The sequence below is a fragment of the Hemitrygon akajei genome, chromosome 7 (assembly GCF_048418815.1).
Source record: "Hemitrygon akajei chromosome 7, sHemAka1.3, whole genome shotgun sequence".
Lineage (NCBI taxonomy): Eukaryota > Metazoa > Chordata > Chondrichthyes > Myliobatiformes > Dasyatidae > Hemitrygon > Hemitrygon akajei.
In genome coordinates, this window is record NC_133130.1 from 179852280 (window position 1) to 179878548 (window position 26269).

Below are 26269 nucleotides of genomic sequence, written 5' to 3' on the forward strand. Positions count from 1 at the left end.
CTTTGTCAACGTTTGATTCCTCTCCATTGATTCTGCCGGACCTGCTGAGCTTCCCCAGCATTTTGTGTGTGTAACTCTGTTACTCCACTTACAGGAAAGCAAGGAAATTGAAGATTGACTTTATTGGTCATCTGTACATCAACCATTGGGAAAAAGACACTTCAACACACACAAAATGCTGGAGGAACTCACCAGGCCAGCATCATCTAGGAAAAGAGTACAGTCGACATTTCAGGCCGAAACCCTTCGGTAGTGCGGCCCAACACATCAAATTTACTTCTTTTCTCAGATGCTGCCTGGCCTGCTGAGTTCCTCCAGCACTTTGTGTGGGTTCCGCCTTGCTCTGCTGGTTGAGAAGCTGACAATGATGCAGGTGGATGCTTCCCTGGTGTCATGGATTATTGATTACCTGACTGGCAGACCACAGTACGTGCGCTTGCAACAGTACTGGGGCTCCACAGGGGACTGTCCTGTCCCCCTTTCTCTTCACCATCTACACCTCAGACTTCAACTACAACACAGAGTCTTGCCATCTTCAGAAGTTTTCTGATGACTCTACCATAGTTGGATGCATCAGCAAGGGAGATGAGGCTGAGTACAGGGCTACGGTGGGAAACTTTATCACATGGTGTGAGCAGAGTCATCTGCAGCTTAATGTGAAAAAGACTAAGGAGCTGGTGGTGGACCTGAGGAGGGCTAAGGCACCGGTGACCCCTGTTTCCATCCAAGGGGTCAGTGTGGACATAGTGGCGGATTACAAATACCTGGGTATACGAATTGACAATAAACTGGACTGGTTAAAGAACACTGAGGCTGTCTACAAGAAGGTTCAGAGCCGTTTCTATTTCCTGAGGAGACTGAGGTCCTTTAACATCTGCCGGACGATGCTAAGGATGTTCTACAAGGCTGTGGTGGCCAGTGCTATCATGTTTGCTGTTGTGTGCTGGGGCAGCAGGCTGAGGGTAGCAGACACCAACAGAATCAACAAACTCATTCATAAGGCCAGTGATGTTGTGGGGGTGGAACTGGACTCTCTGACGGTGGTGTCTGAAAAGAGGATGCTGTCCAAGTTGCATGCCATCTTGGACAATGACTCCCATCCACTCCATAATGTGCTGGTTAGGAACAGGAGTACATTCAGCCAGAGTCTCATTCCACCGAGATGTAACACTGAGCATCATAGGAAGTCATCAAACTTTACAACTCCTCCCTCGGAGTGTCAGACACCCTGAGCCAATAGGCTGGTCCTGGACTTTTTTCCACTTGGCACGATTGACTTCTTATTATTCAATTATTTATGGTTTTATATTGCTATACTTCTTCACTATTCTTGGTTGGTGCGACTGTAATGAAACCCAATGTCCCTCGGGATCAATAAGGTATGTCTGTCTGTCTGGGTTGCTCAGATTTTCCAGCATCTGCAGATTTTCTCTTGTTTGTGGAAAAAAAGAACAGTGAAATGTGTTGTTTGTGTCAACAACCAACGTAGTCCGGGAGGAAGCCAGCATACCACGGGGAGAATGTATAAACTCCTTGCAGACGGGCGAGAATTGAACCCTGGTCGCTAGGTGCTGTAAAGTGTTACACTAGCCAATTGCTCAATTCTAGGGGAAGACCCAGGTGAAGGAGTTCAGAGCAGAGGCAGGGGGAGGGGTGGCAGATTGAAAGGATGGAGAAAAAGTGCCTTTGAAAAAGAACTATATCACATTTACTTTTTGGTCTGGAACAGGTCAGCAAACCCCAAGCTGCTCTGGACAGTGGTACTTGTTGAGGAGGAATTTTACATTTGGATGGCTTTGCCTTCTGCATAGATCTAAACATGGAAACAAGGCAGGGAAAGTGTGCAGCCAACAAAGACCAAAGCACAGCATTTGACACACCCTCAGCACAGCTCACTGCTTTCACCCACCTAGTCAGACCAATTTCTAAAATCATACATCACACAGCCTTAAATGAAGTGCAATGAGAGAACACTGAGAGAAAAAAAATAGCTTTCAACAATCAAGAATTTATTTTGTGTATCTGGATGGTCAGTCCCTTTGAAAAACATCTATGAATGCTATATTTTAAAGCATCAGATATCTTTTTTCATGTTTGCTTATGACATTTCAGCTGTTGAATTAATGCCTTGTGTATTGTGTATCAATTTGAACCGTCCACATATATAAATTAAAATTCACCAGGCCAGAGAGAATGTTGAGAGCTATTTCTAACTCACCTGCACCTCAATCCATGTACTGTATTGCTTTGAGACATTTTTCAAAGTTCAGAGTAATTTATTATCAAAGTACATATATGTCACCATATATAACCATGTGATCCATTTTCTTGCGGGCATACTCAATAAATCAATAATAAAATAATAACCAATGAAAGACCTCACCAACTGGGCATTCAACCAAACTGTGCAAATACAAAAAGAAAGGAATAATAATAATAAATAAGCAATAAATATTGACAACATGAGATGAAGAGTCTTTTACATGTGGCACTGCGGATGAGAATTCAGCTTCAAAATACCTCAAGTAATCTGTCATACAAGATGCAAAGTGACCAGTCAACAGAGGAAGAACCAATCTGATGGAAGAACTCAGTGGGATGAACAGCATGCTGTTTGACCTGCTGACCTCCTCCAACCCAGGGGTTCCCAACCTTTTTTATGCCATGGACTCCTACCATTAACCAAGAGGTTCATGGACTCCAAGCTGGGAACTGTTGCTCCCACCGATGGTTTATTGCTCATCATTCCGGAATCTACAATTTCTTTTGGAAGTTGATGGCATCAAATATAAACCCAATGCAAACAAAATAAACACAAGGACTTGAAACCTACCGGATGACTAGGTGTCAAATACACTGAATTGGAAACTGTATAGGCCGACAACAGAGAGACCATAGATGTTGGAATCTGGAGCGACAAGTAATCTGCTGGAGGAACTCAGCGGGTCGAGCAGCATATCTGCAGTCCTGTTGCAGGGTTTTGACCCAAAAGTTTTAATTTTTTTTTGCCCACAGATGCTGCTTGACTCATCGAGTTCCTCCAACACAAGGGATTCTGCAGATGCTGGAAACCTGGAGCAGCACACACAGAACGCTGCAGGAACTCAGCGAGGAAGGCGGCATCTATGGAGAGGAATAAACAGTCAACATTTCAGGCTGAGACCCTTCATCATTATCAGTAACAGGTCCTGATGAAGGATCTTGGCCCGAAATGTCAATTGTTTATTCCCCTCCACAGATGCTGCCTAACTTGCTGAGTTCTTCCAATATTTTGTGTGAGTTTGTTCAACAGACTGTTTGTTAGGCCAGCAATAGCCTGAGTTCAGTGACTGGCCAACATGGAATTAGCTGTTTCAGTCAGGCCAACATTATTGCATTTGGTGTCAGTATTCCTATACTGTTGTGGGGGGGGGGGGTGCTGGGGAGGTCGAACAGTCAGTTCAAAAGTTTCCTGATTGTCCATGGTTGCTGAGGTATCATGGAAGGCCCTCTTGACCCTGTGCCTCAAGTTTAATTTTTTTTCTCTGAGATTGGAATACAAATTCTTAAATGATTGTCAGGTGGGTTGATGTAAAAGTTCTATGCAGTGTTTTTCATAGAAATTTGAGAAAATCATAAAATTGAACAGCACAGGAATGGTGCTTTTGGTTCACCTTCCCGTGCCACCTATTTCCACTAATCCCATCTGCCTGCACTAGGCCTGTAGCCTTCTGTGGCTGTCCAAATACTATTCAAATCTTGTAGTAGTATCTGCTTCCACTACCTCCTCTGGTTGCTTGTTCCAGATGTTCACCAACCCCTGTGTGGAAAAACCCACCCCTCATATCACCTTTCAATTTCTCTCCGCTGATCTTAAACACGTGCATTCTAGTTCTAGTCTCCCTTGCCCTGGAGAAATGGATTCAGAATTGGAATCAGGGTTAATATCACCAGTATATGTCATGAAACTTGTTGACTTTGAGACAGCAGTACAATGCAGTGCGTAATAATAGAAAAAATGAATTACAATAAGTGTGTGAATATATAAAATAGTCAAACAAGTAGTGCAAAAAAAGAAATAAAAAGTAGTGAGGTAGTGTTCATGTGTTCAATGTGCATTCAGAAATCGGATGGCAGAGTGGAAGAGGCTGTTGAGTATATGCCTTCACGATTCTGTGCCTCATTCCAGATGGTAGCAAAGAGAACAAGACATGACCTGGGTAATGGCGGGGGGGTTCCTTAATGATGGATCCTGCCTTTTTGTGGCACCGCTCCTGGAAAAGCTTACCTATCACTTTCTCTGCTCATCATAATCTTATGATTATATGATATATATGTACAATGTCTGAAATACATCTTATAGAAATGTTTGTTTGATGATGAACTTCAATTAAAAAAATACAAAAAAAAAACTCTTTAAGGTCACCCCTCAGCCTTGTGGGTTCCAACAAGAATAAATCCAGCCTATCGAGGCCTTTCCCTATAAGTACGTACCTCTATTCCTGGTGATATCTTCTACACTCTTTCTATTGCTGCCACCCCCTTCCTGCAACGTGGCAACAAGAACCATGCACTGTAATCTAAGTGTGGTCCAACCAATGCTTTATACAGCTGCATTATGACATCCCAGCTCTTGTACTCAATGCTTCATTCTCAATGACTATAGTCTACAAGCCAGTTCTCATTAGAGGATCAGAGGTGGACAGGGTCAGTAAATGTAAATTATCAGAGCATCTGTCCTGGAACTTGCATGTAAGTACTAACACAACGAAGGCACGACAGGACCAGTACTTCTTAGAAGTTTGTGTTGATTCAACACGCCATCTAAAACTTTGACAAGCTTCTATAGATTCACAGAGGAGACTACCCTAACCGGTTGCATCAGCTGGTATGGAAACACCAATGCCCTGCCTACGTGAGGTGTTGGATGCAGCCCAGTACGTCACAGGCAAAGCCCTCCCCGCTATTGAGCATATCTACAAGGAGCACTGCCACAAGAAGGCAGCAACCATCATCAAGGATCCCCACCATTCCGGCCACGCTCTCTTCTTAATACTACCAATGGACAGGACACACCGGAGCCATAGGTCCCACACTACCAGGTTCAGGAACAGTCCTTCAACCATCAACCAGCATGGATAACTTCACTCGCCACATCTCTGAGTGATTCCACAACCTTAGATCACTTTCAAGAACTCTAGAACTCATGTTTTTATTATTTGAACAATTTGTCTTTTCAGTTTCAAGTTTATTGTCATTCAAACATACACATGTATACAGCTAAATGAAACATCAATACTCTGGGGCCAAGGTACACAACACAGTGCATGTACAGTAGTCATGGAGCACATAGAGTTAGGATCCAGCACATATCGTCACAAAATAATATTAGCTGCAATTTGCACGTTGGTCGTTTATAGTCTCAGATTAAGTACAGTTTTTCATAATTTCTATTGTATGTATCTCTTTATTTTCCTACGAATGCCCACAAAAAATTAATCTCAGGATAGTATATAGTGACATATACATACGTACTTTGATAACAAATTTACTTTGTCTTTGAGCCTGAGAAGGCAGGCATATCAGATACCTTCTTCACTACTCTTTCGACTTGTCTCACCACTTTCAGCAAGCTCTGGGCTTGCACCCCAGGTCTCTGTATGTCAGCACTCCTAACATCCCCACCTTTACATTTGATGCATTTCACTGTATGTTTTGATATACAGTGCATTGATAAATCAATGAATCTGGCATTTGGATCTGACTCTAAAAGTCCCATTAGAATTTGACTTCTGGAAGAGCATTCCCTCGTACTTGTCCAGATTAAATTCCATCCGCCACCGCACCCCTTTACTTTCCAGCCGATCTGTGTCCTACTGTAATCCAAGGCAAGGTTTGTTGCTCTCTAATATTCCACCAATTTTTTGTTGTAATCAGGCTGACTAATCACTCTCTGGCATCCTGGCTAATATTCATCTCTCAACCAGTACCACTTGAACACAGCACCACATTTTTGTGAGGGAGCTATCTGTGCAATTTGTCGACAATGTGCCACACCCCCTGTATTTCAACAGATAGGCACTTTAAGTCCAAGTGCTATATGAGATGCTCATTTTTCTTTCTGCTCTCAGTTTCCCCACTATCAATACTTTCAATACCAGCATTTTCAAAGGAGAAGAGTTCAAAGAGGTGGGGCAAGTAACAGTTTCAGCTCTAAATTTATATAGATGTTAAAAAAAATTTGCAGGCAACGGAAATCTGAAAAACAGACACCGCATTTGAGTGCTCAATCTGTTTAGTGTTGATGGGCGAAGCACAGTTTCCTGTCAGCGATACAAATAGCCTTCCCCTAAAGGGCTGACTACAAGTTGCAAAACACAGGCTGATATCCAAGCTGGGGGGAGGGAGGGGGGAGAGAGAGAGAGAGAGAGAATAGTGTTGTTCCACTTTGAATGGCTCAGCTGCAAGTCCCTGCACCGTGTGCTTTGAAAGCTTCTCTCTTACTGCATAGCCTTTCTCTGCACAGCACCATATAGCAAAACTCAAACCTGATCTTGTGGAGTCAATGTTTGAGGCCTTGTGCACTAATTTGGTGCAGAACCTGACACACCCCACCACTACTCCTCCCCACCCACCCCTGCACTGCTTTTCTATATTCCATCCTCAACTCCTCCATCATTGAGACTTTAGTAAAAAGTAAATTCCTGGTCAAGAAAGAGCAGGCAGAAATCATGATTTGTGTACAAGCTGTGGTGATGCCCCGGCAGGCAGAGACTGTTGTGATTAACAGGAGGAGGCAGCTTTATGGCAGGGTTTGTTTGCTAAAAAGTACAGTTAGCTGCTTGTCACATCACGGCGTTGCGAAGCAGTCAAGGCACTCTGAGATATTGGAAATTCCGCAGTGTTACAAAGTGAAACGTTCACACATCTGACACTGTGTTGGCTGATTTTACACTAGGGAATTCTGGTGATGAGGTTGTCTGGGAACAGCTGTTTGTGGAACAGACTGGGAGACTTATTAATGAGCAGTGCCCCCTATGCAAATTCCACATTTTTCAGGATTGTGGAAAATGTCAGCCACGAGGGGGAAGTACAAGAGTCTGAAGACCCACACTCAACATTTTAGGAACAGCATCTACCCTTCTGCCATCAGATTTCTGAATGTCGATGAACACTACTTCACAGTTTTTTTCCCTTTTTGCACTACTTAATTTTTATATTATTGTAACTTATGTTTTTTATGTATTACACTGTACTGCTGCTGCAAAACAACAAATTTCACAACATATGTCAGTGATTATAAACTGATTGTAATTCTTATGTAACCAAGTAAGGAAATTCTGTGATACTGCCTTGGCTCCTGCACCTCAAAGACTCCCACTGTGTGTAAAGCTTAAACCAGGAGAGATATGGGACCTATATACAGCCTCAACAGCCCAACAGTATTAATAAATACCTCCTGGTGCTCTGCCATGCTGCCACTGTATTGAAAGTGCAGAAGGCATTAACAACGAAAGCATTATCATCAGTGCCTTTGCAAAGAACCAATGGCCGTGATTCGAGGAATTGTAAAAGGAAAGCAGGTGCTTGGAGTAGATTATCCGGTCAACATGGTGCAAGCGAATAATGCTTTCTTGGGAGACGTCTTTCAGATATGCCATGGAACAGTTTATTTCATTTCTTCTACATCTTTATTTAAAATCTTAAGTGTGTTTCTGGATCTGTTGAGCCTGCGACTTAAAATTTGGAGATCGATTGAGTAATTTAGCACTTTGTTGTGCTGCTGTTTGCAAGATTTGTTTTTTGTGCATAGAGGGGAGGTATAGGTTGATGTTTTTCTTTGAACAACCTTCACGGTTTTCTTTGTTTTGTGGCTATCTGGCGAAGATGAATATCAGGGTTGTATACTGCATAAATACTTTGATAATAAATGAACCTTTGAACTTTTTTTTAGATTGCAGTGGGCAATGGTGCATTTTACCAGAAGCCTCTCCTTGCTTGTTCTGTTGATCTGGGAAGGTGCTGCCAATGACCTTTCAGAAACAGAACTTTGATAATAAATGTACTTTGAACTTTGAGGCATTATCCATAACTCCACCACTTGCAATTTTTTTATTTCTGATGGGTCCTGAGTAGCAAAGTCATAACATCCCTAAATCCCAATTTAAGTCACATGTCATCTCAATGCCACTATGCATTGCTATTATTGATAATTACTGGATTAAAATGATAGAATTGCTGCTGAACAGCAATGTGGGATATCCCCCTTCAGATGACAACTTTTCAATTACAAGGCCATCATTTAGAAAGATATATATTTATCCAGCATTTTAAGATCTCAGTCATTTCAAAGTGTTTTATTTTTATATGCTGATTATTTTAAGCATAGTCGTTGTAACAAATGGGTGGTGGTGTGGAGATCCATCTCTACCAAAGGAGGTGTAATCTGCTCCTTCCCTCCACTAGCCTGCAGGTCTCCCTTGGGCAAGGTGTAGAACCTGATTACCCCCACCCCCACCCTAGATCAGGGTCACATGAAGTTATGGGAGCAGAAGGGTGGATGGTCGTATGAACAGCCAGTGCATATCACAAGTCATGGTTATGCAGCCACTGACGCCAGGCTCTGAAGAGTATTGATTATGGCTGGGGTCACCTGTCTTGTAAAGACACTGCCCAGAAAAAGGCAATGGCAAAACACTTTGGTAGAAAAATTTGCCAAGAACAATCATAGTCATGAATAAGACCTTGATTGCCCACGTCATATGACACAACACATAATGATGATGTTGATTGTGTAACATATATAGCCAAGGTCCATAGTACAGCTCCTACAAAGAGGAATGCCATAACAACCAAATAATTTGTAATGCTGGTGAAGGGATAAGCTAATGGGGATATTTCATCTTCTAAATAATTCCATTTGACAGGACAGATGGGGTCTCTGTTTAACTTCTCTTTTTAAAGATCAGTACCTTTGCAAAGAATCAATGCCCATAATACGAGGAAATGTAAAAGAAAAGTGGATACTGGGAGTAGCTTGCAATGAGCGATGATGCATTTTCCTAGAAGCCTCTCCTTGCTTGTTCTGCTTTTCTGAGAAGGTGCTGATGGTGTTCCCTCAGAAACAGTACACTGTGTGGAAGTTTGGTAATACTGTAGAAAAGCTTATAGACTCTCTTGGCCTCCCAGCCTTAGAGGATATGTAGCTATAGAAAAGAAGAAATGCGGTGGGAAAACCCAAAAGGTCAATATACAAACAATAAAGTGAAGCTGTTTGTTAATTAAAATCAGTAGTGCATTCTGGTCAAAATGAAATGTCAAAGAATACTAAAATGGAATGCAAATATGAGCAAGAAGTACAGAAGTTTTGGTGTTTCCATTGTGAATTATTTAGTAATTAAAATGAAAATTGATCTAAAGCACACATGAGTTTGTTCTGGTATGGGAACTTCACAAAATTGTTGAGATCCTGAATGAAAATCTAAAAATAAGAGAGACAAGCTAAAGAACCAAAAACATGTTTGAGAGATAAGAAAATAAAAAGCCAAAACAGAGGGTCAGAGACAGAAGCTGGAACAGAAGGGGAGCCAGAGGCAAGAAGCGATGAACAGACAGATAGAGAAAAACAGAAAAATTGTCAAAAGCGCCAACAAGAGATTGATATCAAGACTGAGAGATTGATACGTAGCAACTGAGGCATCTTTGAGATTAGAATCTGTTACTCCAGTCCTCCCTGTGCTATTTTACCTCATGTTCCAACTTTCCACTAGTCCAGTATTTCAAGATTTTATTTTTAAGAGCAATTTAAGATGTACATTTTCTATGCTGTGCTGCAAGTCCCCTACTGAGTGTAGAAAAAAATAGAAAAACAGTGAAGTTTTAAAGATTAGCTTTATATGTCACATGTACATCAAAACATACAGTGAAATGTGTCAGTTGCATCTACAACCAACACAAGTCCAAGGATGTTCTGGGGGAAGTTCACATGTGTTACTATGCTTCTGACACCAACAAGGCATGCCCACAACTTACTAGCCCTTACCCATATATATTGGGAATGTGGGAGGAAACCGGAGCACTGGAGGAAACCCACACAGTCACAGGGAGAATGTTCAAACACCTTGCAGGTTGTAGGAATTGACCCTCATTACGCTAACTGCTTGCTAGCATGCCGTCCTTTTTTAAAATGGTATGATATTGAAAGGTGTTCATATAGACATGGAGATAGTGTAGAATTGTGTTACTGAGGTGAAATATCAACTGAGATCTTAGTGAATAACAGAGTAGACACAGGACGATGAATACTGAAATGTTGCTTCTATTCCTTACATTTCCTGGTTATTTCTGCCTTAACATGTGCTAACTGGCGCCATCTAGTGGACTACAGTACATTGCTCAGCATAGTACTTCAAGTTGTACCACTAGCGGAGATAAAATTTGACTTGGGCACTGAAGTAGGGTGCCTGCTGATAAATTGTAAAACTGTTTTAGACCAAGCACATTCTCATTCCAGTATATTTGATTTTCCGTTTGCACAATGGCTCAAAATTGCTCCAATAGATTGAAAACTTCAAATGAAAACACTTAGTGCTGGAAACACTCTGTGTGTCAGACTGCATCTGTAGAAAGAGAAATATAATTAATAGATTAACTCATCAGAATTGGGAAAGGGGAAGTCAAATTAGTTTTAAATTACACAGAGGGCGTGAAGGTGCTAAAATGAGTCTGGAGTTGATTCTGCTGTTTACACAATTGCCAGAAAACAAAAGGACGTGCAGAGGTGTGAGGTGCAGACACAGCTGCTGCTAGCACCTGAAACCAAATGAAGAGTTTTGGAAATGCCCATCAGATCAGACGCTGACTATGGAGAGTGAGAAAGACTTCATATTATAGAGGATAACCTTCCTCGACACTTCTATCTCATTACTCCACTGCTTCTTTCCTGAACAGGAACTAGACCAGTTCCCCTCTCTCAGCATGACTGTGGATGAATTTGCCCTCACATTAAAGAGTTACAGGCCCTCTCTAGGTCATGGACGCCCTTGTAGACAAATGAGCTCCTGTAATATTTAATTCAGAAGTTCGATGTATGTTCACACATTTGTTCCTATGAATAGAAGAAATTGTTTCTTCTCTGACACAAGAGGTACTGCGGATGCTGGAAATTTAGAGCAATACCCACAATGTGTTGGAGGAGCTCAGCAGGTCAGGCAGCATCTATGAATGGAAATAAGCAGCTGAGGTTACAGGCCAAAACTCTTCATCAGGTTTGGAAAGGAAGGGGGAAGAAGTCAGAATAAGAAGGTGGGGGGAGGGGAGGAAGGAGTACAAGGTGGCAGGTGATAGGTGAAACTGGGAGAGGGGGAGGGGTGAAGTGAAGCGCTGGGAAGTTGATTGGTGGAAGAGATAAAGGGTTGGAGAAGGGGGAATCTGATAGGAGAGAGTAGAAAGGAAGAGGAGGAGCACCAGAGGGATGGGTAGGTAAGGAGATAAGCTGAGGGAGAGAAACAGGAATGGGAATGGTGAAGGGGGGGTGGAATTACTTAAAGTTCAAGAAATCGATGTTCATACCATCAGGTTGGAGGCTACCTAGGCGAAATATAAGATGTTGCTCCTCCAAACTGTGTGTGGCCTATTGTGGCAGTAGAGGAGGCCATGGACTGACATGCCGGACTGGGAATAGGAAGTAGAGTTGAAATGGGTGGCCACCAGGAAATTCTGCTGTTTGTGGCGGATGGAGCAAAGGTGCTTGACAAAGCAGTCTCCCAATCTATGTTGAGTCTCATCGACATAGTTTTCCCTTCCCCCAATTTTGATAAATGGTCTTTCTTGACAGTTTTTATGTGTTTTATGCTACTCAGTACAATACTGTGGAGTTACAGTTACCATATCCAGTAATTTTTAACTTGTGGATAAAATTGACTTACGGCCAATTGTAGAAATGGAACTTGTTCCTTACTGGGGGACAACCTGTACTTCAAAACCAAGCAGTTCAGAAGTGTAAGCCATGGTAACATGTATGGAAAGGCTAAGTCTACCTCATTGTGGGATAAATGTAACAGATCCACTCAGGCCTCTATATTGCTGCTGCACCCAAACAAAGCTCAAACATTTAATAACATTTGCTGTCAATGTCTACCCTGTTCTCACTCCTACGTGGTTCAGTTCTGACTCTTGCCTTTTCTGGATTTTTCTAATTCTCTTGTCACTTGCACGGTGGTGCAGCAGGTAGTGCCATTGCTTCACGGTTCTGCGACCTAGGTTCAGTTGTGACCTCTGGTGATAGCACACACTGCCTGCAACCACATAGGTTTCCCCCATGTCTCTGGTTTCCTCCCACCGCTGGCTGGGTTGTAAACTGCTTACTGTAAATTATCCAAATATAAGTAGGTGGTAGGAGAATTAAGGTAGAGATGATGAGCATGTGGGGAAGAATAGGTCACAGGGAAATAACCTCTGGGGTATGAGGCTGATAGCCAAATGGCTTCCTTTATTGCTATAAACAAATATGAATAAGCAAGCACCCAGTATAGAGCCGCTGGCTTCCACAGCTACAGTGTTGTGCAAAACTCTTAGGCACCCTAGAGTTTTCAGATGGTTTCAGATGGGTTATTGCCCCCTGATCCCAACATTATCGAGGCTGTCTGGAGAGATTGAAGCAAGCGAGACAGCCAAAGTGGCAGATGAACTGTGACAAGTTCTCCAAGGTGCTTGGAACAACCTACCAGCCAATGTTCTTATAAAACTGCACAATAGTGTACCCAAGAGAATTGATGCAGTTTTAAAAGTGGTCACACCAAATATTGATTTGATTTAGTTTTTACTGCTCTTTATAGTAATTTTTTTATATTTAGAAACTTTTCATTATTTTTGAAAGCATCTTTGCTTTATTTAATTTTTGTGCATGTCTTTTGCACAGTTCTGTATGTTACTTATGCTTCCTCTCTTTCTGCACCCTGTGTGGACTTCATTCCATTTTTGCAGTTCCTCCATTTTCATCATATCTGTTCTGACGACGAGACTTTCCACACAGGTGTCCTTGAGGTAAACTTTACTGTGGCTTCCCCGTTACCCTAGTTGACAGAGTCTTTGACTGTCACTCATTTCACAGATGCTGCCTGACCTGCTGAATGCTATCAGCATTTTCTGATTTTTTTAAAAAAATGCACTAGTCTGTTATCTGTTGTCATTTAGGGGGAATGAGGAAAATAAAGTTAGGAATCCATCTGCTATGCAATGATAAAGCTGAGACCAGGTCTTAATGGCTGAGATTAGCTAACAGAGCTTGGATCAGTGATCAAATTTAGTGCTCACTCTAGCCTTATTAAAGAAAGTATACAGAATATCACTGATTATTGATAACGGTAGAATTGTGTTTAGGATTTCAGAACACCCAAAACAAATTGAACTGCCTAAATTGCTCACAGCAAGATCTGCAAACAGCAATGAAATACCATCTCTATTTTTAATGAGGTTGGTTGAAGGATATATATTGTCCCGGGAACGGGGAAGAGCTGTAGAATTCTTTATGTCTGATTAAGAAGGCAGATTGGGCCTCAGTTTAATATCTCAGGAAAACCTCCAACTGTACAGTTAGAATGTGATTTGCTTCCACCATCCAAGCCATGCTGTCTTCTCACTACTATCATCAGGCAGGAGTACATTAGCCACGTTCAGGAGCAGTACCATTCAACCATCTTGAACTGGCGTGGAAAACGTCACTCACCTCAACTCTGAGCTGATTCTACAGCTCAGAGACACTTTTAAGGACTCAACAATTCATGTTCTCAGTTCTTTTTTATTTGCTGATTTGTCGACCCGTGTAGTGATTATTATATATAGTTTTCCATAAATTCCGTTATATTACTTTACATTTCTGTAAATGCCTGCAAGAAAATGAACCTTAAGTTAGTATATGGTAACATATACATCCTTTGATAATAAATTTTACTTTGACTTTAAGGTCTGACAGGGTGAGAAAACACAATTACAAAGTGGAACAGAAGCCTTTGTCTTAAACAGCCAAACCCAGTAATTCCTCCTGGTTAGTTTACCCAATTATATTAGTTCCTCATGGTTGACCAAAAATAGTCAAAAGAAAATACAGTTAGAGGAAAAATGTAAAATTTTTGGAAATGCTTTTAATTGATATGAAATAGTTGGAGACACAAACATTTATGGACTGTTCTGTGGTGCAATGGTTGAGTTTTCTAATGCTGGCTGACTGTGCACTGTGAGGCAATGCACTGTTTTGTAAATGTGGTAAGTATGTCATTGGAATGTGTTTGCAGCTGTTTTGCAAGTAAAGAAATGTACTTGTGGTGATTACCCTGCTGGGGACAGCTGGTACCCAGAGAGGAAGAAAGACATCAGATAGATGGCGCTGGCCTCAAGGGCTTTCACCCTCTGCCAGCTTGGCCTCCCATATTTTGCAATCAAATTCCACTTCAATAACACTATGATGTCACTCATATCCCAAGAAAATGGGGAACAGGCACCTTCTATAATTGCAAATTATTTAGAACAAGTTACTTATTTTCATCTTTTCCCTCATAGTTTGAAGGGTCACTTTTAATTTATATCATGTACAATCATAATATGTGGTTATACAGTATACATTCTGCTGTTTTGTTTCTACCAGATTGTTAACACATCATGATGTTGTATGTCAGTGAATGGATATGACAGTCTAATAAATAATGCAGGAATGATACATGGGTTACATACCTGGGGACACAAATGCAATATCCAATGTTTTTGAGAAATGCGAATAATCTGTCAGTCATCAATAAACAATGTTCTGGAAGAACTCGAGCAACACACACACAATGCTGGAGGAACTCAGCAGACCTGGCAGCATCTATGGAAAAGAGTACAGTCGATGTTTCGGACCGAAACCCTTGGAAGAACTCAATGGGTTAAACGTCAACTGTGGGAGGAAAGGAATTGTCAATGTTTTGTGGTGAAGCCCTGTATCAGGATCTTTGACAATGCCTTTCTTCCTGCAGATAGAACCATAGAACATTACAGCACAGAAACAGGCCTTTTGGCCCTTCTTGGTAGTGCCGAACCATTTTTCTGCCTAGTCCCACTGACCTGCACCTAGACCATATCCCTCCATACACCTCTCATCCATGTACCTGTCCAAGTTTTTCTTAAATGTTAAAAGTGAGTGCTCAGTTACCACTTCATCTGGAAGCTCATTTCATACTCCCACCATTCTCTGCGTGAAGAAGCCCCCCTAATGTTCCCCTTAAACTTTTCCCCCTTCACCCTTAATCCATGTCCTCCAGTTTTTTTCTCCCCTAGCTTCAGTGGGAAAAAAGCCTGCTTGCATTCACTCTATCTGTACCATCATAATTTTATACACCTCTATCAAATCACCCCTCGTTCTTCTATGCTCTAGGAAATGAAGTCCTAACCTATTCAACCTTTCTCTGTAACTCAGTTTCTCAAGTCCTGGTAACATCCTTGTAAACCTTCTCTGCACTCTTTCAACCTTATTAATATCCTTCCTGTAATTCGGTGACCAAAACTGCAAACAATACTCCAAATTTGGCCTCACCAATGCCTTATACAACCTCACCATAACATTCCAACTCTTATACTCAATACTTTGATTTATAAAGGCCAATGTACCAAAAGCTCTCCTTACTACCCTGTCTACCTGTGACGCCACTTTTAGGGAATTCTGTATCTGTATTCCCAGATCCCTCTGTTCTTCTGCACTCCTCAGTGCCCTACCATTTACCTTGTATGTTCTTCCTTGGTTTTTCCTTCCAAAGTGCAATACTTCACACTTGTCTGTATTAAACTCCATCTGCCATTTTTCAGCCCAGATCCCTCTGCAAGCTTTGAAAACCTTCCTCACTGTCCACTACACCTCCAATCTTTGTATCATCAGCAAATTTGCTGATCCAATTTACTACATTAACATCCAGATCGTTGATATAGATGACAAATAACAATGGACCCAGCACTGATCCCTGTGGGACACCACTAGTCACAGGCCTCCACTCAGAGAAGCAATCCTCCACTACCACTCTCTGACTTCTCCCATTGAGCCAATGTCTAATCCAATTTACTACCTCACCATGTATACCTAGCGACTGAATCTTCCTAACTAATCTCCCATGCAGGACTTTGTCAAAGGCCTTACTGAAGTCCATGTAGACAACATTCACTGCCTTCACTTCATCCACTTTCCTTGTAACCTCCTCAAAAAACTCTTAATAGATTTGTTAAACATGACCTACCACACACAAAGCCGTGTTGACTCTCCCTAATAAGTCCCTGTCTATCTAAATACTTGTAGATCCTATCTCTTAGTACTCCTTCCAATAATTTACCTACTACTGACGTCAAACCTACCTGCCTATAATTTCCCAGATTACTTTTAGAGCCCTTTTTAAACAATGTAACAATGGAAGATACTGGTTAATCTGCTGAGGTCTTTCAGCAGATTGGGCTATGTTTATGGAGGGAAATAAGCAATGAACATTTCTGGTCAAGACCCTTATAGAGGGCCTCTAGAATGAGAGAAAACTGAATGGTGGTGACTGATGAGCTGTCACACCTGTGGTGGTTGTGAATTCCACCACCAGACACCCAGACACATCCTCCCCTCCACCCTTCTCCCCCACGCCCCTCTGCTTTCCTCAGGGATTGCTCTCTCCGTGATTCCCTGATCCACTCATCCCTTTCCACCGATCTCCCTCTTGGCATGTACCTTACAACTGTGACAAGAGCTCCACCTGCCCCTAGACCTCCTTCCTCGCCACCATTCAGGGCCGTAAACGTTCCTTCCATTTGAGGCGATGTGAGGTCAGCCAGGGTCATTTATTGTCTGTGGTGCTTCTGGTGCAGCCCCTGTACATCAGTGAGGCCCAGTGCAGACTGGGGGATTGCTTCATTGAGCACCTTCACTCTGTCCACTACAATAGCCAGGATCACCCGCTGGCCATCTGTTTCAATTCAGTTTCCCATTTCCACACTGACGTATCTGTCCACGGCCTCTCCTAATGCCACAATGAAACCAAATGTAGGATAGAGGAACAACACCTCATATTCATCTGAGTAGTCTCCAACCTGATGGCATGAACATTGATTTTTCTAACTTCCGATAATCGTTCCCCTCTGTTTCTCTCCCTTTTTTGTTTTCCCTTATTCTCGATGCCATCTCACCCCTTCTTTTCCTCCATCTTCATGATCTGCCTATCACCTGCCTCTAGTTCCCCATCTCCTTCCCTTTATTCCACAGTCCACTGTCCTTTCCTGTCAGATTCTTCCTCCTTTACCCCTTTACCTCTAACTAGCTTCTCGTATCATCTGCACTCACCCATCTTCCTCCTCACCTGGCCCCCCTATCACTAGCCAGCTTGTACTCCTCCCTCTTCATGTGCCTCCCCCCACCCCTTCTTTCTATTCTGGCTTCTGCCCCTTTTCTTTCCAGTCCTGATGAAAGATCTTGGCCCGAAACATCGACTGTTTATTTCCCTCCAGAAGCTGCCTGACTTGCTGAGTTCCAGCATTTTGTGTGTGTTGCTGAAGATTTCCAGCATCTGCAGAACCTCTTGTGTCTCTTCCAGTAGATTGTTCATTACTCCAGATTCCAGGATCTGCAGTCTCTTACGTCCCAGTATGTAAAAATACTGCTAGTACCAAGTAACTCAATAGAAACTTTGCCTAATGCAAAGGGTTTTAATGGAAAATATTACATTTTTATAGTTGTACTTTCTCAGTTTATTTTAATAACCATGTGGTTTTATTCAAACTATTAGATAATTTAAAATATTTAGACCAAAATAGATTCTTGATTAGTCAGAGCATGAAGGGAAATGGGGAGAAGGCAAGAGATTGGAACTGAGAGGGAAAATGGATCAGTCATGATGAAATGGTGGAGCGGACTCAATGGGCCAAATGGCCTAATTCTGTTCCTATATCTTATAGTCTTACAGTCTAACATAAGATATTACATTATCAGAAAAAGGCCATTTACTGCATTACTGAAGTCACCAACACAATTAGGTACTGTAGGATATGCTCAGCATGCAAAATTTCAAATATGGTTCCTCTTCGGTGAGTTGTAATATGCAAAAGGATATTACACTCCATAATCTATAATATGTAATAGGGCAGAATACACAACAGATGCAGAGAGTTGTAAAATTAGTCAACACCATCATGGGCACAAGCCTTCGTAATATCCAGGACTTCTTCACGAAGCGGTGCCTCAAAAAGGCGGCATCCATCATTAAGGACTCCCATCACCCAGGACATGCCCTCTTCTCACTGTTACCCTCAGGAAGGAGGTACAGAAGCCTGAAGACACACATTCAACGATTTAGAAATAGCTTCTTCCCTTCTGCCATCCGATTTCTGAATGGACTTTGAACCCATGAACACTACCTCACTACTTTTTTATTTCTCTCTTTTTTTGGCACTACTTATTTAATTTAACCATTTAATATATATCTTCATACTGCAATTCACAGGTTTCTGTTCCCATTATTATGTTTTGCATTGTACTGCTGCTGCAGAGTTAACAAATTTCATGACATATGCCTGTGATATTAAGCCTGCTTTTGATTCTGAGCCCATTACTTTATAACAACACACGCAGAATGCTGGAGGAACTCAGCAGGCCAGGCAGCATCTATGGAAAAAAGTGCAGTTGACATTTCGGGCTGAGATCCTTTGGCAGGACTGGAGAAACTAATTCTCATCTTTTTTTCTCCAGTCCTGTTGAAGAGTCTCGGCCCAAAACATCGACTGTACTTTTTTCCATAGATGCTGCCTGGCCTTCTGAGTTCCTCCAGCATTTTGTGTGTGTTGCTCAGATTTCCTCTTGTTTGTGATTCCATTACTTTATAGTATTACTTGCACTGGGACATTTCACTCCCTAATTCTCTGTGGTATAATATAGCCTACACTGGGACAGGACACCCCATAACCAAGTTTAACACAGGATGTTATCATCTAGTTATACACTCAAATATTAACCAGGAAACTTATTAAGAATGTAGTTGGTCATTCAAATATCTTAAACTTCCAGTTATAGTTCTAAAAGAAGTTAATTTCATTCACATTGAAATATTCCATTCTCTGGGCATTAAATATTAAAACATTTAGCTGCAATTTTTAACTCTGATTAGGTCTTGATTCATATTGTATAGTTAATATATGCATATTAAAAAGCAACCTGGGTCGTTATTTTCATACTATCCTGGGGACATTACAGATTTTATGAAGTTGATGCATGAGTAATATATCAAAAATTATTACTAAATGTACACAAAGTTATATGGCATAGCACACAAAGAACAGTTAATCAGTAAGCTGTCTCTCTAACCTATTTGTACCAAACAGATTGGTTGAATTTCAGATCAATATATTATTCTCTGTGAGGATTCAAGGAGCCTTAACTTAGACAAGAAAATCTGCAGATGCTTTAAATCCAAGCAACACACACAAAATGCTGGAGGGACTCAGCAGGCCAGGCAGCATCTCTAGAAAAGAGTAAACATTTGACATTTCATCAGTCCTGATGAAGGGTCTTGGTCCAAAACATTGACTGTTTACTCTTTTCCAGAGATGCTGCCTGGCCTGCTGAGTTCCTCCAGCAATTTTTGTGTGAGCCTTTACTAAAGCAGGGAATCTTAACTTTTCTTATGCCATAGACCCCTTAGGCAGTCCAGTGAATCCTATGGACCCCTTCTCAGAATAATGTATTTAAATATATAAAATAAAATACATAGGATTACAAAAGTGACAAAGTTCACAGCTACTGCTAATACCACTGTGGTACTACATTCATAATTGAAGGAAATGCTAAATTTCAGTTCGAGGTTAGAAAAAATAAAGATGCGAATTTTTTCCCATCCAAGTTCACGGACTCCCTGGGATCTATCCACGGACCCTAGGTTAAGAACCCTGGTGTAGAGTATCTGTTGTAATAGAGTAGTGAGCACCCCTGACTCAGAAAATTGGGACTGCAAGACTCATTCCTTGAAAACGTAATCTAGTTGATGCTTCTGCACAGAATTTTTGAATAAAGAACCAGACCTTTCAGGGAGATGTCCTACACAGTATGTGTGCCTCAAACCAAATTTCTGTTTGTATTAACACTGTGTTGTAATTAGGGGCTCATAGTATTATGCAGAGGCCAGCTGTCACATCTCTTGAATTATAATGCTTCATTGACTGAGAGGGTGTTTTGAATGGTCTGAAGATATAAATGATTTCATCTGGAAATCAGTAGATAAAAGATGCTGTATCAACTCGTCCTTTTTATATGTGTCGTTTTAATCATAATAGGGAGTGATACAGCAGCATTTTCTCTTCCCATTCCCTTTCCTTAATATACACAGATGTTTGATGGCTGTACACAGGGGACCCTGTTAGGGTTAATGAGAATGAGCTGGGAAAAACCTAACTTTGTCACAAGGTCCAGCACAAAAAAAATGTACAATTTACTGCAGCTTTCCAGTTTTAACCTCAAAGCTCATGATTAGAGGCAAACATAACATCATTCTTAAACTATATCATTTCCTTTAAGCAGGGGTTCCATAGACATTGTTATTTTAAGATGTCATTGAGTCATTGGACAGGCCAGGCCACTGATCTGCTCCAGGCATCCCATAACCAACACCACATGCTCTCTCGGAATGTGACTAGAAATAGCTGAGAGCCTTTGAATTCTCATCATTTCCCAAAAGGCTAGTCTAAACCCTGGGAAACTTCTACTGTTCTCTTCTCCCCCGCAAACATAGATGGTCGACGCTAGCTAATAACTGGATCCCCTGACCTTTTACTGGAGTGTCAGAATTTAAAATGCACTAAAGATAGTAGATGCACAGACTCCAGTCATTTTCCTTGCAAATGAGGAAACTCGGCTGAAATTTCACACAAAGGACGTTTAAAATAAAGGGAGGGGACGGGTTGTGCTATAGGGAAGTTTCTAGGTTCAGACGGTTTAAGGGGAACAATTTCAGTGAAAAGCCTGCAGATTGATCATTCAAAATTCAAAGCAAATTTATTATCAAGTAATTATCGAGTAAATTTATTATCAAACGAATTAATTCACACCATGTACTATACTGGAGATTTATTTTTCACGGGCATTCACAATAGAACAAGGTGGTTGGCATGGTAACTTAGTGGTTAGCTTTACAGTACTAGCAACCCAGGTTCAATTCCCGCCAACGCATTTAAGGAGTTTGGACGTTCTCACTGTGACCATATGGGCTTCTTCCGAGTGCTCCGGTTTCCTCCCACAGTCCAAAGATGCACCAGTTCATAGGTTAATTGGTCATTGTAAATTTCCCGTGATTAGGCTCAGATTAAATGCGGGGATTGCTGTGTGGGGCGGTTTGAAGGGCCGGAAGGATTTATTCTGCTCTGTTTCTCAGTAAATAAATAAACAATAAACAAAGAAGTGCAATATAATCAAAGGAAAACAACACTCAAACACTGACAAACAATGTGTGAAATAAGACAATCTATGCAAATAGAATAAAGCTAATAATAAATAAATAAACAAACAAACAAACAAACAAATAAATAAATAATGTTGTGGGCATGAGTTGTTGCGTCCTTGAAAGTGAGTTCTTTGGTGTGGATTCAGTTGGGAGTTGAGGTGAGTGGTGCTATCCTTGCCATAATCCCATAAATTACAGCTGAAATCCCTCTTGTTAAAAAGGGACATAAGATAATGTTTATGACGGGAAAAGAAGATAAAGTTGCTTTCTGCTATTGAATATCCAACAGGAACCCTTGGAATTGTGACTGCAGAGAATGTTGGTGTGTTTTAACAAATGCATTACCATCAGTTAGAGGCTATGCGGAATGCCTCCTCATGATGTTAAGGTCTTGAATTAATAGCACTGGGGCCCCGGCACATTACACAGGCAGCTCTATTGGAAAAGGCTGCATAACATCAAAAAGTTATAAATAGCCCCTGGTTTGGGATTCCATGTTTTCTGAAAGTGAGATTATGTGAAAAATATGCAGCAGTGTGATATGTTCTCACCCTGCTTGTCCTCAGGGTGTCATGCTTCTCCAGATTAATGCTCCTGGACTTGGGAGTTCTGCTGTCATTTTGTGAGAAACTGTTGTTTGTTTTGGGAATATATTTATTTTATTCTGGCCCTTCAAGCCTCAGCACCAAGCATTCCCCCAATTTAATCTGAGCCTAATCACGGGACAATTTACAATCACCAATTAACCTACCAGGCGGTATATCTTTGGACTGTGGTGGGGGGGGGGGGGGGGGACATGCAAATTCCTTACAGGCAGTGGCAGGGATTGAACCCTGGTTGCCTGGTACTGTGAAGTGTTGTGCTAACCACTACGCTACTGTGCTGCCCCAAATTTTACAATTCTATTTGTTTATTGATCGTACAGTTACATGGTGCAGAGGATGAGTGTCAAGACCCTACTGTAGCCAGATTCTTACCAGCCATGAGAGGGGTAAGCCAGGCTGGCATGGGGAAGCCCCTCACCAAAAAGTAAGTGTGCATAGTGTCAGAGGGGCAGAAAGCCTGTTCTGATGAAGAGACCTTGACTAGAAATGTTAACTCTTTCTCTCTCCACAGATGCTGCCTGACTTTCTGTGTTTATCTACAGGCTCTACTGTGAAAAAAAGGAGCATGCGATTCACAAATAAAAATCCTCAGTTTTACTGTAAATTGATCAAAATCCCTGGTTGTAATATTCATTTATGTGAACCAAGGGTTGGGGGCAGAATACTTTGTCAAAGCACTAGAGGGCACCCTGGAATCTGAAAGCTTTGGTGATATCCTTCCAGAGGAAGTGTTGGTGATATCTTTCCAGTGCTTGGAGGGGTATACGTAGGTAATCCAAGTCTCAGGTGCATATGGGACGACAGTGGTCACTGCTGCCTAATAGGTCATGAGTTTTATGCTGTGCTTGAGGTCTTGGTGTTCAAAAATCTTTCTTGTGTTGGCCATAGGATGTGCTGGTACACACTGAAGGTGATGGTGATTTCTGCCTTTGAGAGGAGGTGACTTGAAACTGTCAGGAGTGATCCCGTATTCCAGTGCCTTATTGTGGACTTTTGTTGATGGAGGACACTACTGTAAAAGCTATTATTTTGCTCTCATGGTGGGGTCAACAATGGCGTTGTGATAGGCATCCCAACCTGAGCATACGCAAAGGCCATCTGTATGCTACTGCTCAGTTATTGACATTGGAAGACCTTGGTTTTGGAGTAGAGGTGGCAAAGGTTGAATTGAGAGGAAAACAATTCCCTTTGCCCCTTTGAAGTAGTGGATATAGCACACATTTTCAGGATCAGCATTCAAAATAATGATTTTTAAAGAACAGTTTGGGTGGGAAAATCTTTACTAAAAATCTAGTTGTGCAGGTATGAAGTCCGTAGGGAGAGGACATGGAGGTTATTGTCCACAATGTGTGGCAGATTGGGAATGGAAAATGAAGGGGTGGAGGATTATGGTGGCTTGGTTAACTGACTTTAGGAAATCAGGAAACATTTATGTAACGTGGAACTCACAGCTCAGGAATAGGCCTTTGGGTTCAAATGCTCAGTGATGGTGTGTTGAAGCTTCCGTTTCATCTCAGCCAATCAGAACCCTCCTTTTTCATTGTTTACTTGTCATTCTCATTAATCTTTTTACTTAGTGGTTGTAAATTCATTTTCGTTCCCCATTCACTGCAGTTCTCAGCTGTTTCCATGTCTTCTGTGACTTCTTCCATAAAAGGTGGCACAAAATATTCCTTTAATTTCTCTGCTATTCCTTTGTTCCCAAATACTCCTGTTAGAGATGTTCATTTAATAATATCTTAAATCTTCTATACTTAGTACTGTCTTAACTAAGTATTTTTTTTCCATTTGTTTCAGAGTTGTTCAAGTTTAAGGGCTTCGGCAGCTTAACAAGCATCCCGCGATCTCTGTCGATCCGACGATTCTCAAGCGGTTCTGAAGGCAAGAAGAAAGATCTGGGAGAGTTCTCTCTGGGTCACCAGCTTGATAAAGAGGCAGTGCAGGAAACATTGGATGATTTGGAAACCCTGCCCAGGAGCCCTAGCTATGCCCGATCAAATGAAATGTATACCTACGTTGGCACAATGCCACGCCGGAACTCTAATAGAGTGGAGAAACCAAACAAAAAGCCAAGTGCTGCTGAGGGGCAGACCGGAGGAAGGAGTCGATTTGGGCCTTTGCCACCAGTGCCTGACAGTGACCAAAATGAGCCGTCGGATAAGGAAAAATCACTGGCTGAGGTGGCACAGCCAGACACGGAGGTTGGTGTGGCTGAGGCATGTCAGAGCTCGAGCCAGTTACAGCCAGCACTCTTTGACTCTAAATCACCATCGTCAGACACAACGACTTCCTCAACCCAGTCATCTCCTCATCAAAACGAGAATGATCAGAAGAGTCACGTTGAATCCCATCTTAAAGATATTCTGGGAAAATCAAATGAACTTGAAAATGGAGTACTTCAGGACAAAGCACTTGCTGCTGGACAAGTTGAATTTACAGGATCAGAAGTCATAGATGACAAGAGTGAGCTGAAAGATGACAGGTAGGATAACCTGTGGGCTTTCTTATCCATCAATTTGCATAACTTCAGCTACGTGTATTTTAAACTTATGGAAAAATTCAACAGCTAATTAATTCTCCTTTTATTGTACCCTTCATAAGCATTTTTAATAAGGGTTAAACTGAATCAATCTGGATTGGCAACTGATCAAAGAGAGCCCTGTATAAAACTGCTCTTAAGTAGCATTACTGAAATTTAATTATAAATAAATCTTGCATTTCATTTAGGAAATGTAATTCTTCTCTAATTTAATTCTTTAATAAAAATCTTGTTTCAGTTATGCAAGTTGGATATAATAAGGTGAGCTATAGAAAGACTTGCAGCCATTCAGTCTACCCAACCCAGTACTTCACACTCAGTGGCCATTTTGTGAGGTACAGGAGTGGTCTTCTGCTGTTGCAGCCACTCCACTTCAAGGTTTTGTCAATTGAAAAATGTTCTTCTGCACACCACTGTTGCAACGCGTGGTTATTTGAGTTACTGTCACTTTCCCATCGGCTTAAACCAGTCTGGCCATTCTCCTCTGACCTCTCTCATTAATAAGGTATTTTCACCCACAGAACTGCCACTCACTGGGTGGTTTTTGCTTTTCGTGCCACTCTCTGTAAATTCTAGATACTGCTGCATGTGAAAATTTCAGAGATCAGCGGTTTCTGAGATACTCAAACCACACCATCTGGCACCAACAATCACTCCCAAATTGTAACTTGTCCCGTGGTTAGGCGAAAGAGTTAAATCAGGGGTTGCTGGGCAGTGTGGGTCAAAGGACCAGGAGGACCTAATTCTACCCTGTGTCTCTAAATAATATAAAATTATATAAGTTCCACGGTCAAAGTCACTTAGATCACATTTCTTCCCCATTTTAATGTTCAGCTGAACCTCCTGACCATGTCTGCATGCTTTTATACAATGAGCTGCTGCCAGTGATTAGCTGATCAGATATTTGCATTAAAAAGCAGATATCAAGTGGCCACTGAGTGTATATGGATTCTCTCACAGATATTCCATACCCTGATGACAAACAGGCTGCAGATGATGTAGTCTGGAGTAGAAAACAGAACCCCAGGAAGCATTCAGGATCTGTGGAGGCAGCAGGTGTCAGTCAGCTTTTTAGCTCGATGCCCTTCATTGGGACTGAGAAGGAAGAAAAGCTTGCCAGTATGCAGTGCTAGAAGAAGTGCGGAAAGTGGGATACAGGCTGGTAGGTAATTGCTGAATCCAGATGGAGTGGGAATGATTGGCAGATGGAAGCAAGTAGAGGAAGGGGAAGGAAAGGTATACAGAGAGAAGGGGAATGCTAGATAGCAGGCAGATATACCAGGGGTGACTCATAAGTTTGTGGCCTAAGGTAGAAGGAGTCAATTTTGGAAAACCTAGCACATTTATTTTTCAACATAGTCCCTTCCTACATTTACACACTTAGTCCAGCGGTCGTGGAGCATACGGATCCCTTCTTTGTAGAAGTTGGCATCGGACCTCCAGAAGTGGTCCACAGGTGGGTGATTGATAAGTTCGTGGCCTAAGGTAGAAGGAGATGAGTTATTAACTTCAAACTTTTTGCATAATCACTCAAAGAGTTTAACTGCATGTGCATGTAATGAGGGCTGTATAACTCATCTCCTTCTAACTTAGGCCACGAACTTATCAATCACCCCTGCTGTGGACCACTTCTGGAGGTCCAAGATGCCGACTTCTACAAAGAAGGG

General features: G+C 41.7%; 1 protein-coding gene across 2 annotated transcripts in view; it reads left to right on the forward strand.

The window, feature by feature from the left end:
* Positions 1-26269, forward strand: part of LOC140731238 (SH2 domain-containing protein 3C-like) — a 203935-nt gene that overhangs the window by 68046 nt on the left and 109620 nt on the right. For both annotated transcript variants that reach the window (XM_073052766.1, XM_073052767.1), the window contains one exon: positions 23861-24545. In XM_073052766.1, the coding sequence (XP_072908867.1) occupies positions 23861-24545 (685 nt within the window). The remainder of the gene's footprint in view (positions 1-23860; positions 24546-26269) is intronic.